The sequence below is a fragment of the Hemicordylus capensis genome, chromosome 2 (genome assembly GCF_027244095.1).
Source record: "Hemicordylus capensis ecotype Gifberg chromosome 2, rHemCap1.1.pri, whole genome shotgun sequence".
In the NCBI taxonomy this organism is placed as follows: Eukaryota; Metazoa; Chordata; class Lepidosauria; order Squamata; family Cordylidae; genus Hemicordylus; species Hemicordylus capensis.
Window position 1 is genome coordinate 108,474,348 of NC_069658.1, and position 13,334 is coordinate 108,487,681.

General features: G+C 43.3%; 1 protein-coding gene across 4 annotated transcripts; it reads left to right on the plus strand.

Annotated features, from left to right (window-relative positions):
* Nucleotides 1–2,050: 2,050 nt before the first annotated feature.
* DMRT2 (doublesex and mab-3 related transcription factor 2) lies at nucleotides 2,051–12,123 on the plus strand. Of its 4 annotated transcripts, XM_053299158.1 has the most exons (4): nucleotides 2,051–2,170; nucleotides 5,659–6,193; nucleotides 7,855–7,957; nucleotides 10,587–12,123. In XM_053299158.1, exons 2-4 carry the CDS (start codon nucleotides 5,702–5,704, stop codon nucleotides 11,633–11,635), a joined length of 1,644 nt encoding a protein of 547 aa, XP_053155133.1. In that variant the 5' UTR covers nucleotides 2,051–2,170; nucleotides 5,659–5,701; the 3' UTR covers nucleotides 11,636–12,123. The 4 variants fall into 4 exon arrangements, with proteins under 4 accessions (XP_053155133.1, XP_053155137.1, XP_053155135.1 ...); XM_053299162.1 differs by lacking the exons at nucleotides 2,051–2,170; nucleotides 5,659–6,193 and adding an exon at nucleotides 6,605–6,709; XM_053299160.1 differs by lacking the exons at nucleotides 2,051–2,170; nucleotides 5,659–6,193 and adding an exon at nucleotides 6,630–6,721.
* The last annotated feature ends 1,211 nt before the right edge of the window (nucleotides 12,124–13,334 follow it).

Sequence of the window (13,334 nt, forward strand, 5' to 3'; positions counted from 1 at the left end):
AGGGCTACCCAAAATATGGCATTTCTTTTAGCAAGTAAATTAAGGGTCAGATGCCTAAGATGGAGTTGATTACCTAACAGTAGGATATATAACTTTGGGGGCTTCTTGTCTGTTTTGGCTTTTAAGACTGCAGTCTTATCCAGAAGTCAATTGCGCATCAGTCAGGTTTATTTATTCGTGGTGAATATATTAACTTCGGATATCAAGCGAAAGCGAGTCCTTTAAGAACAGGATATTAACACCGTGTCTAGATAATAGACTTGTATATCTGTCACTGGTATTAGTCGTGTGTATCTTTTACTGCACTAGAGAATTGTCATTACTTGTATGTTTTCATTTGGATCTATTCTGCCCAGAGGTCATCCTTCTCTCTCCCTGCCCTTGCCCGTATATATTGGTTGATCAAGTAAGTTATGCACCAGAAAGAAGGCAAACGATATGTGGAACATCGGATTGCTTTTGTTTAAGTTTTTCAAAGACCAGCTTTAATTGATCACGTGTCTGACCTACCTGGAGGAGATTGTGACAACTACATCTGCGATTTATCTGGAAACCGTGCTTCTTTGTTGATACTATTCACAAAAAAAGTTAAAATAAAATAAAAATATATATAAACGCACATCCACCGTCATACACAGGGACAAACTACTCGTTAAAAGAGCGATGGGGAAATATTTGTTCCGTAAGCTAGAACGATGCTATCTATCGACCATGATTAGACATTATTTTCCTGGTGAGTGTTTGTGTGTATAGAAATAACTCCAGCAAAGATATAGATAGAGTAGTATAAACAAGTGACCTGTGTTATGTGTATAAAACTGTCTCTGAAAATAGGGCATAGTTTTGCTTATAGCAAACATTCTTCTGTTTTGTTATAAATGTACAGTATATATAATTAGTTATAATAACTGTTCGCAAAGTTAATTTCACAGCAATCCCGTTTAACACAGTTCTGTCTTCATTTTCAGAATTACTAAACGAATGTCCTCTTAGATACTATCAATGAACAAGTTCCTTTCCTCTTTGGTGCCTCTTTCATCTATGGAAGTGAATTACCTTTGAAAAGAGAATTAACGCAATGGGAAGCTAACCAACTCTATGTCTCTTTTTAAAACGAAATTAAAAAGAAGGGAGCCAACCAACTGGAGAAGGAAAGAAGGCCCGCTTTACTTTAGTGTTCACTGTATAAAATATTTTTAAAATGAACATTAAGTGGAAACATCGCAAATTGATGTAGAATATTAACCTCTCCATGTCTTGACGCTTGACTTTTAAACTGCAAAAAAATCGTTGCCAGTTCAAGGGGAAATCTGCATTAGCTATAGAGATTGTATACTGGCTTCGGATTCCTCAGATTATGTTTTTATCCGTATGACGTCAGAACAGTTTAATGGCAAGTTAGAGCCTTCTCCCCTGTGGATTTTATAGTCAACTGCAAATAATAAAAGCTTTCCTCCTTTTTTGTACTCTAAGAAAAACGTTCACATTGTAACAATGTTTATAACTTAGGGCGTTTCGTAGCCTCTTGCAACTCTCTTTGTATATATTTTCAGGTCTGGGTGGCAACTAATACCTTTCACACGTAGCTAATTTGCTGCTGATGCTATTAAATAAAAGGTGATCCAGCAAAGCGGAGAAAACAGCTGCACACAAGCTGGCAAAAACAAAACAAAACAAAAAACAGCAGAAAGGGCGGAGAAAGAGGGAGGAGGGGCAATGAGAAGTCCCGCCTAGCCAATCAGAATGCCCGCGACCTGACAATTCGCCACCGGTTGGTCGAGCCTCCTCGACCTGGGACTGATAATATAGAGAAGCAGGGCAGGACTGTACAGAGACGGCCAAGAGGTATTCAGTAATCTGTGCCTGACTGCCACGTCCGGTGAGGAAAGTGTGGCTACTGGCAAATTTGTCCCTGGTCTGAACTCTCTCCGCGAGAGCTGCTGCTGCTGCCACATCTGCGGAGTTTGCTCTGGCGTCACTCTCTTCGCTGCAGGGCCCGCCGGTGTGCTGATCTCCGCTCAGACGCTTCTCTGCATAGCTCCGCGATATGGCCAGGTCCTGATCGGCTTCGAGTTGCCCCTTGGCTCCCAACGCAACGCGTCTCTTGGCAAGGTCCAGTGGCCGATGGGACTGAATGCAGTTGACAACTAGCCCGAGACTCGTCGCTTTGGTGAGTGACGCATGATGGATGATAAGAGAGATGAGTGGTGATGATGGCGATGAGAGAGGAAGAGCAACGCGTGTGTTTTGTGAGGGTGCATAACGTGATGTAGGGCGGTATGTGATCGCGCAGTATCAGGCAGGCTTGTGTGAGCAGACTCGTGCCGTGACGGGTTGTAATATATACTAAGACGAATGCTGGGATTGGGAATCTCCCCACCCCTCGCCTTATCCTTTCTCATTCACACGATGTTCTCACCGCGGACATAAATAACTGTTGGGAAATATATTTGGTGGGCGTGGCGGGGGCAATTAAAAAGAGAAACATCGGATGCATATTTTTAATCGAGGAAGGTTTCATGGCTGGAAACAGCGGCAGCATGTTCCTCTTGTTGTTAGTAAGGCCCGTTTAGTTCAAGGGGATGTTCTCTCAAGTTGGAGTAACAGGATTGCAGCTTTAAATGCATCCTAAACATGATGTGCTTGCAGAATGAAGCGCGCACGGAAAAGGACGGTCCATTAAACGCATATTCCTTACTTCTGGGTAAATGTGCTTTTAAGGGTGTCAGTCAAAGTCCACGGGAGAAGAGGCAAATTTTGTGCGTGGATGTTTCCTGGCACCCTGAAGTCACCACTCCCCACCTGCTCTGGAGCACTCTGTGGAGCCCAGGCAGCCGATGCAGGCAATGGGGAGATCCTCCTTTTACTTGAGCTTTTTTAAATGCCCACGAAACCTGAAGGGATTTCAGTGGCTGAAGAAAAACCAAAACTTACGACACAGACGCCTGGCCGCTAAACTGTACAGTGGGGTATACACTGTATAAACTATACAGTCGAATATACCGGGAACATAGCCAATGTACGAACCACTGGCACCGTTTCCTTTATTTCCGTTGAGTTTATGGCCTGCTACCCTAGGCATACTTACTTGGAAATCAAGTAAATCAATAGGGTTTACTTCTGAGTTAACACGGTGTGCTCAACATCTGAGCAATAGCCCGTAGCCACCTCTAAGATCCCAGGGGGAGGGACGTCAGTGAGCCTTTTAGAGGGGTCTTTACAAACAGGGAATTTTTTTTTTAACAAACAGCAGGCACATGCTTGCTTTTGCAGTCAAGGTAGGAATTATAGAGGGGAAAGGCCCTTTTCCCACTCGTCCAAAGAACATTTTAAAGAGTGAGGCGTCTTTTCTAAAATTCTAACCCATGCCGGGAGACTATGCAAACAGAAGCGAAGGATGGCCTTGATTTCGAAGAGATTAATCCCAAAGAAAGTGAATATAACAACTGAAACTTTCTTCTCAGAGTGTAAGGCTGGATGGCATCTCCAGCATTCGTTCCTTTGTGCTGATATTTATCTAGAATTACAAGGCTGACCAAAAAAGTATTCGATTTTGTAAGATTCAGAATAATAGATGCAGGGCCCTTTGACATAGTGGGGTATTACCAGACTCCTTGTTTGTGTGCGCAGCCAGCATAGTAAAATAACAATGTAATCACATTATCAGGTGCCGTGCTTCTTGGAGAAAACCTAATTCAGTGTAGTTTAAAAAACCCCAAGAAACTACCAAATATATCTATATCTATATCTATATCTATATCTATATCTATAGCTATATCGTCTTTTCCAGGCTTTACATTCTCACAGATCATATACAAAGTTTAAAACGGCTTTTGGACAGGTGTTTAGGAAGAAGCCAAACCACGCAGACAGAATCCTGACAGGATTCCCCTGATTTGAGGAAAGGAACAGTAGAAGGCCTCCTAGGTCTGTAGAAACGCCTAGGTACGTTTGGAGTCTGAGAAGTCTTCCCGTGACAGACTCCTGTGTCTTTAGCCTGACAGGCAGACGTTCAACAAGAGCACAAAGGAAATTATCTTATACCAGAATCCGCTACCACGTTTTAATAAATCGTTGGATATTGCAGTACGTACTGATTTTAAAAACAAGCGCGAAGATTTTTTTAAAATTATTATTAAGAAAAAAAGATATGTATCACTGGATAGAGATGTGGAAAGTGGGCTTGTTGAATTTCTGCTTGTCGCAGACTGAAAAACACTAGAGCCCGGCAAGAAAAGAAGTGACAACCCCAAGATGTTCCTAAGTGGAATATCTTTGGAAGAGCACTTTGGAGAACAGTTATATTAGACGTTTCCCATTTTTTGCGCTCAAGCATGAAGCACTGGTATGAGCACTTGTGGAAAAAAATGAAAGCCCGATTTCTGTCTCTCTCTGTGTGTGAGTGAGAGCGAGCGAGCGAGAGATTTCCGGTGAAACCCTGTGTATTGTGGCAGGGTATGTAAACCGTTCGGTGTATTTGTTTTGGTCGAAATAAGGACTCGGGCATCTGTAGTGACATCTGAGACGCAAGGTCTGCTTTTCCCGTGAATGACGATCTGGAGAGGGTTTAACCACTGTGGTACTAGATGCGCACTCCAAGGCCCAGTCCATACCCGCATGGAAATGAGGTGGTAGAGTGGAATTTTACCACATCAGAGTGTTTGTGTGGGTGATGCCACTTTGCATATTCTTCCATGTACAAATGCCCGGCGAATTAAAACAAAACAAAACAAACCCACCATATCGGCTAGAAGGGTCCAACCCATTCCCCGCTAGTTGTTGCAAGGAATGGGATTTCTTTCATGCTTTCAAAAATGTGATTCTCTAGCGACAGTTTGAAGAGAGTCAGTTCTACCGCCTCTGGAGTCACATCTCTTTCTGCCATGTGCGTGGCGCAAGTGTGTATTTCCAGTGGTAGGGATAACCTGGGCATTGGTAGTGACAGAACTAATGAGCGTCCGGAGGTCCAGTGCGACTTCTCGGGGGCGTCTGTGTGGTGACGAACGAGCCCTTTTGCCTGGTTGTGGAGAGCTCTGAAATCAAGTCTTTGGCCACATGGGCGCCCATTGGAGACGCCTTAGTGTACCTGTGGCGAAGCGAGCCTCTGCTTGGCCCAGTGAGCGAGCGAAGGCCGAGTTCAGTGACACCTTGTCCCTTTGTGGCGGGATTTAAGGGCTTGTTTGTAGCAGGTGAGAGTTTCTCTCGGCGCCCTGCCTTTACGTGCTTGTGTAGTGACGGGAGTTGAGTGTTTGGCGACTGTGATAAGTGCTGGCGTGTGTTGGAGTTTGTGGTGAGAAAAGGACGCTTTTATGTGAGAAAGTATCTTCAAAGTTGGGCTAGTGTGTGTGTATGAAAGACTGAGTGTGAGAGCGCGCGCTGACATCATGTGCACGCGTGTGCGTGAAGGTTTGGGGCTGGGGGAGGAATACGACCCAGTCAGCGTCCAGAGTCCGAGCAGGCACGCGCTTACTCTCTGAAGCATCTCCCTCCGAACTCCAGGGGGACTTTTTTTTGTTAGGATGGTAGCTGGGGTGGACGGACAGATCCAGAGCGCGGCCTGCCAGCGGGAGGGCGGCGAGCGAGGCCGACTCTTCTGACTGCGCGTCTCATCCAAGGCGCCTCGCGCTCTCTCTTTCTCTTTCTCTCTGTGCCCTGCAGTGAGCGCGCTGGAGGAGAAGGCGAGAGCCGCGCGGCTCCAGCCATGGCTGAGGGGCAGCAGGTTGCCCGCGGCGGGGACCTCTGGGAAATCGACGTGGAGAGCCTGGAGGAGCTGGACGAGGTCGAGCTACAGCGGCAGTCACCGCAGCCCTGCCTGGGAGAGGAGGCTGAAGAGCTGGAGGAGGAGGAGGAGGAGGAGGATGGGGAGGAAGACGGAGATGACGACGAAGAGGAGGAAGAGGACGGGGCGGCCGGCGGGGCTCTCGGGCGACGGCAGCAGCAGCCTCCTGCTCCGCAGCCCGAGGCCCTCCCGGCGGCGGAGAGAGCGGTGGCGGTCGGGGAGCAGCAGACTCGCAAGCTGAGCCGCACGCCCAAGTGCGCGCGCTGCCGCAACCACGGCGTGGTGTCCTGCCTGAAGGGCCACAAGCGCTTCTGCCGCTGGCGGGACTGCCAGTGCGCCAACTGCCTGCTGGTGGTAGAAAGGCAGCGCGTCATGGCCGCCCAGGTGGCGCTCCGCAGGCAGCAGGCCACCGAGGTGAGCGCCGCCCTCCCAGTCCCATTGCCAGCCCGCCGCCGCCTGCTCGTGCTCGGAGAAGGAGACGAGCCGGGCTCCTTCTTCGCTCGCCCCCGCCCCCCTTTGCCAATAAAACCCAAGAGCCCTCTTCTTTATAAACGGAACCCGATGGAAGGGAACGCACCTTGTCTTCCACCCAGATCTTAACACCTTTGACTCGGAAGTAACGTTTCAGATCTCTCCACGGATTTTGGCACCCAGCCCTTCATCCGTCTGGGAAGCAACGGGTCAGGACTTCCTTCCCAGTAAACGTGTTCGGAGGGCCAGGCCGTTAGCTTGGCGGCTCCCCTCTCTTTGATTAGTGCGTGCGGCTCACCTGCAGGACAGGGATCCTCAGCACCTTCCAGGAAGGAAGCGCCAGTGAAACTGGGCTGAGAATCGGCAGGTCATGAATACCGGGCAGCGAGTGTCACTCTGCCATTTAGGGGAATGCATTTTGGGCCCCAGACGTATGATTTGCGGCTGATCTAAACTTCAGTACGCTGATAGGTGGGAAGGGCAACCCAGAACTATTCCTTTCAACGAAAACAAATTATTTTCACTAGGTCCCTCGACCAAGGAAAACGCCATTAATGTTCATGACGCGCTGTTGAGGTTCGGCCTGGGCAGCTGGAGTACTTGGATTTAAACCGAGCCTTGTTTCCGTTTAATAATGTGTCTGGATCCGGGCGGAAGTCGACTGGATGTTGGTCTTCAGTGAGAATGATTCGGCTTCAGTCCAAGTATTTCGACGTCCGAGCTGTATCTTGGGGGTCTTCAAATGCAATGAGTCCTAGGGTTTACCAGAGTTTTCCAGCGGCCTGCAGGTTTTAGCGAAAGGCATGAGACACAAAAGTGTTTCTTTTCTCTCCAAGTGCTTTCTTGAGTTGTTGGTTAAGAAACGAATCCAGATTGAGACAAATGCCCTGGTTTCAGAAATTCCACTTTCCTTAGCAGCTCTGTATATTTAACTCCCATCAAAGGCTTTTTCTAATGTAAGGTTTCCTGTTAGAAAGTTTCTCTATGAGAGGGCCTTTGCAGTAGCGAAGTGGGTGCAAAAATATTTGCCTAAAGAGGTAGTTAAAACAACAACCCACACAGATGAACTAGTGATGCGTAAAGTGCAGCAGAAAGATAATGTATATTTTAAAGAGTGTCAGTATCTCTCTCCCCCTCCCCAGTCACTATTGTACAGAAAAATTGTAGTCAAAGTTAAGCACTTAGTGCTTATGACAACTGATTTCAAACACATGCTTAAATTTCTCACATGTACATCAATAGGACTTTTAATGTGCTTAAGTATGGTTGGAATTTTCTTGCCTATGATTTGGAAGTTATCTCTTCTTGAGTGTTCAGGATCACACAGTTTGACACTTGAGCATTAAAGAAATTTATTTTGAAGAAAACTCAATTAAAATAAGAAGGGCTCATTTCTAAGTAATGTGGTAAGGCCTAGGTAGGCTTCATGAGGGGGCATACAAATCAAGACAAATTCTTTTAAAAAAAACCCTCTAATTAATGGACAAGGAATTGTCTTGTCTTGTCTGTATATTGCCATTTTTTTAAAACAGCAGGACAAAAAATTATTGAAGAAAGAAATAATCCTTGAAGTTCACTCTGACCTAAATTTTTGTTGTTCTTAGGATAAGAAAGGTCTTACAGGAAAACAGACTAACTTTGAGCGCAAGACGGTGTACCAGAGGCATGTTCGGACACCCAGTTTGCTGGCAAAAAGCATTTTAGAAGGTAATATGCTTTGAACTTTGCAACCTCTAAGTAACTCGGTGGTGATGGTGGTGATGTAGTGAAGCAGTCAACATTGGCACTTCCCTGTATTGCTGCAGAATGCTAGATATCAGATTGCAGAATGTGAAATAAAGAAATCCAATAGTAAATGGGCCAGTCAAGCACAAAACAATCAAGCACAAGTTAGTTGCATTTAACCCTATTGTTTTAAATGATTTTAGGAACATCTTACTTTTTCTTGGATTGTCTCTATGCATGTTAATTTTGCTTGGAAAAATCAATAGAAGTTCCTTTGATGGAAGCATATATTGTCAGTTGAACCAAAATGTGTATTTGCATAATAACCATGGAAGGAATCAGAATCTACTGGAAGCTATGCAAATAAAAAGCTTAAATATTTTATCACACAATTAAGAGGCATATTATATTATGCTTGCGGGGAAAACCATGGGATTTGTTTATTTGATGACTTAAATATAGTTTACAACAATATGGATATGCAAAAAATATAGAACTTCATATAGTTCTTCTTCAAAGTAATAATTGGAATAACACAGGAAAAGATTATTTGGAGGAAACCAATATTGGGAATGATCAACTTGAGATCAAAGAGAACTCAAAGAGAACTCAATAAGCTAAAATGTTAAAGTCCCCCCTCAAGCAAATTAATACAATTAAGTGTATTTCAATGACTAATTCTTTTTAAAAGTTCATTCTGTCTTGATTGTAATTAGTTGATTTATTACTATTAAGATAAACATTACAGTATCTCAGTACAGGCAATAGTTGGAGGACGTTGAATAAAAAGTAACATTATGCTCTTGAAGAGAAACCACTAATTTGTTGAGGAGAATTATTCCAATTGTACAATTCAGAACAAAACCAGTACAAACTATTCCATCAGTTCAGTATCTCTCCTATTTACAGGTTTAATTAAAGTCTGGAATTTATTATACTTTTATACTGTACATGTTTAGATCTAAATTTCTTATTAGTTTGCAAAACAAACTAATTCTTATTTACAGTTGGTGACAAAAAAACTGCTTTTGATTCTGATGCATCTGAATTGCAGCTTTAGAACCTATTATGTGCATTTTCTGAGGCAATTCTGTGCACACTTACTTGGTAGTTAGTTCACATTTACTCGGTATCGGACTCAGTTGGATTTATTTCTGAGCATATATGCCTAGAATAAAACTTTGAGTATATACTGTAATTGCCTTTACTCTTTTAGACTGCAATCTGAAGCACTCTTATCAGGCAGGGATTAATTCCCACTGAACTCAGTGATACTTTTTGAGTAAACATGTTTAAGATTGCTCTGCTAATGTAAAGGGTGAATATTCAAGCACATAGTGTCCAATACTGCTATGAATATGTATGTATTGCCTTTCAGCAAGAGTTCTCAAAATTAACCTTTTAATTTCAATGTGATTACTTTGAGTAATTTTCCTCATCATGTAGGCTAATCAAAATTTAGGGGATGCAGTAAGTTCTCCTGGCCCTTTTCTTCAGTTTTATTATACATGGGTTAGAGTAAGGGCAAAAGAAACATGACTACTTCTTATTTATTATTTTATTTTATTTATTAAATTTATACTCCTCCGAAACTTATGTCTCTGGGCGGCTAACAACAATATTATTATTATTAGAATATTTTATATTCTTGTAATATAAAATGTTAATATGATGTAACACATTTAAGCAGCAGAATGAATTTAGCTTTCTATGATGTCTCTAAGGCTGTGTGAATTAACCATTCAAAAACCTACTTTGATAATTATGCTCATTGGTCTAAAGTACACATAATTGCTAACAAGCAGACAATGATTTGTAGAACAATTTAATTGTAATTGTTTTCCAATACACCTGAAAACAGGCACAAAAATAATCCCATGCTTCTTAATCAGAATGGATATTGATATTGATAGCAGTCTTGTAAAATAAGGACCCTATTGTACTTTGCAAGATATATCACAGTATTTTTTCCTAAGTCAGTGCTAGTTACTGGAAATGGCTTGAAGGGCTTGTTCTAACCTCTGATACTGCGGTCCTTTGATTTCTGGATAATTGTTGGTGGTAGTTATTGGACCACTTAAAAGAGCAAAGGTGAGTTAAAACCATGAAGACCAGAGTTGTAAGGTTCTGCATGCTTAAGCATGAATGCCACTGAATTTGGTGCTTTTCGTGCAGTTAAGTGTATGTGTAGGATGTACCTTACCTTTTATGTCTATAATTTTGAGGTTTTGGTTAGGATATATCATGGTTTTTTTTAGTCCAGAAAACTGCCTTCTTTTGCAACTTATTCTGAAAAGCTTAGGAAAAAAAATCTTTCTCAAATTCCTTGACCTAACTTCCTTTTCCTTTTTCTTTTCTCCTACTCCTTGGATTTCCCCCCTATGTTTCTATACATAATGATTTATCTTTAGAAATGTAGTAGCTATAGGTATTGATATCTTTTGGCACTGGTATTTGTGTCTCAACTTAAGTTGGAATTGAGGGTACCCACAATCATACAGGAGGTACTCAGTTCCTTTAATATGTAGCTCTTCTAGCATTTTACCCTTTCTTTTTGAGAACCCAGATTTTTGTATTCAAAGAATCAATTCATGTTTTTTTTCCTCTTCAGGTTATCGTCCCATTCCAGCAGATCCCTATCTTGGAGGGAATTCATCCTTGCCACCTCCTGTGAGTGACAGGATGAGAAAAAGGCGGGCCTTTGCTGACAAAGAGCTGGAGAACATCATGCTTGAGAGAGAGTATAAGGAAAGAGAAATGATGGAAGCCACCCAAGCTGCTGCCTTTTTCCTGCCTAATCGCATGGTGCATGGGGCTGAATACAACTCGTACAAAACTGCCTTTGGCCCTAATCAGGTTGAAGCTTCTAATAAAGAGTTTTGCAACTTCCTGCCGACCTGCCTGGATCTAACTATGCAGTATTCAGGTTCAGGGAACATGGAACTCATCTCATCAAATGTGAGTGTTGCCACCACTTACAGGCAGTACCCTTTGCCTTCTAGGTTCCTAGTGTGGCCAAAGTGTGGCCCCCTTAATGATGCCCTTCTCTACCAGCAGTGCCTTCTCAATGCTACTGCAGTTCAGTCCCTCAAACCTGGGGCAATCTGGGATTCGAAGGCTTCACAAAATCAGGATTGTCCAAACGCTGAGCCTGACATGATGTCATCAAAGACGGGAAATTCATTCTTGCTTCCTCATGTTCGAGAAATTCAGCCACCTCAAAATGAACTTCAGCACATCCCTCAGGAGACCCGTGAGAAGTCAGCCTTCTCACCTCCTAAGAGGACTTTCTCACAGATTTCCGACAAGGATTCTCCGGCTCCTCAAGAAAGCTCTCTCAGCAAGATAAGCAAAGAAAGCACTAAGTTGCATTTACCATCACCACTCAAGTATAGTCCATTCCATTCATTATTCCAACATGCACAACACAACAAATCAGGGCCAGAGTTAAAAACAACATTTGATGAGGCATCTAAGAAGTACAGAGAGTGTACCATCAAAGATAACCAAAAATACAAATTCACCATAGACAGATATGCAAAAGACTTTTTAGGGACCAAACAAGTTGTAACAAAATTGTCAACAAATGAACCTCTGTCATTTTCTGTTGAATCGATTCTTAAACGACCTTCTTCAGTGGTCACCAATGTGTCTCAATAGATGTCGTCATCTCCAAATGACTTATGTTAGTGTATTTGCACTAAAGTTGCAATCTTAACTATATTTACTAGGAAGAAAATTCAGTGGAACTTAACTTAGAACTGGGCTGCAAGATACTTTATGCTCTGATACAAAATATACCTGGAAGAAAGTTCCACTGATTTTGTTGAAACATTTCTAAGTAAAGATGTTTAGGATTATAACTTCTGTTCCACTGACCTCAGTTGACCTCAGTAGGACTAATACATTTAAAACGCAGATATTCCTTTTAAGGGGATTTGTAGATTGGTTGGGCCTACAGTCTTTAATGTAAAAATGATTGCTACAAAGTTCTGCCACAAATGATTGCTCTACAAAGTTGATGCCCTTTGCCTTATCTCACAAAAATGTTATATAAATGAAATTGGGATGTAAATGGTGATTTTAAAGTGTACAAAAATATGCATGTTTTTTAAAAATAAAAATAAAAATATTTAATTGTTTTTCAACTAAAACTGTGCAATGGCCATCTCTAACGTGCTTCACTTAAAATTTTGTGATTAACAAAGGATGAACCACTTATGAGTGTACCTATTACTCTTACTGAATTCTCACTGTTGTCTTGTTTAACTCCCTTTTCTCTCTCAAACTTCTCAAGTATATATCATCACTGTTTGTGCTGTGGCAACAGTACTGAGCAGGAAAGACTTTGGTTACATTCCAAAACATTCTATTGAAATTAAACGTTTAAATGCTACTAGCTTAACCATCTCAGAGCATCTGCGTGCTAGTACTTGACTGCTCCCCTCACCCCCGCCACAGCCCCCTCACAGAGATTGCATCTCTCCACCCTCACCTGAGCCGTGCTCCTGCTTCTCCTCCTCCATCCAGTTGCTTCCATTCCCCGCACCCCTCTTGGTCACTTCTCTATCCCATTGCTCCTCCCCCTCACCCCCTTGGTTGTGGCTGTGGCATTGCCAGTGCTGATTGGCAAAGCTGCAGTCCCCTAAGCCCAGAGACCTCCCCACCCTCACCTGAGCCCTACACCTGCTCCTCCCCATAGGGCAACTGCCACTGCTGCTTGTTCCCCTCAGGACACTGAAAGACCAAGGCCCATCCCTCACCTTCCTCCCTCCCTCCACCAAAGGCCTCTGTAGCCCTGAGCAGCAGCGGCAGAGGCCGTTAACTGGGCCCTTCCTCGCTGCCACTGCCATTGCCGCTCATTCCCCTTAGGCCACTGACAGGCCCAGGCCTGTCCCTCACCCTTCCTTCTTTCTCTCTTCCCCTCTCTTCTTCTTTTTCTTTCTTTCTCTCTCCTCCACTTGCTCTTCTCTCCCTTCTTTCCTTCCTTAGTCAACAGATCTTGTTTCCTCATCTAATTTGCACAGTGGCAGCCTTCTTCTCCTGTAGGGGCTTTTTCCTTCCTCACTACCCCTCTCTTTGCAGACCCCTGCCCATTATCCTTCTCTATCTCAATCTCAATCTCAATCTCGATCTCTCTCTCTATTCTTCTCTCTTCTACAATCAAGCACATCTTCTGACCAGTAACAGCTGCATTCCAACTGACCTTAGCCATCACAGGCTCCTCCTCCCTATCTGCATATGGAATCCCCACAGTGCTTCTGCTCTGTTACCTCCAATTGGTAAAGCACTGTGTGGGTGGGGCTTGTCATGTATGATGTTAGGCAGCTCTGTGTGTGTGTGTGTATGTGTATATATA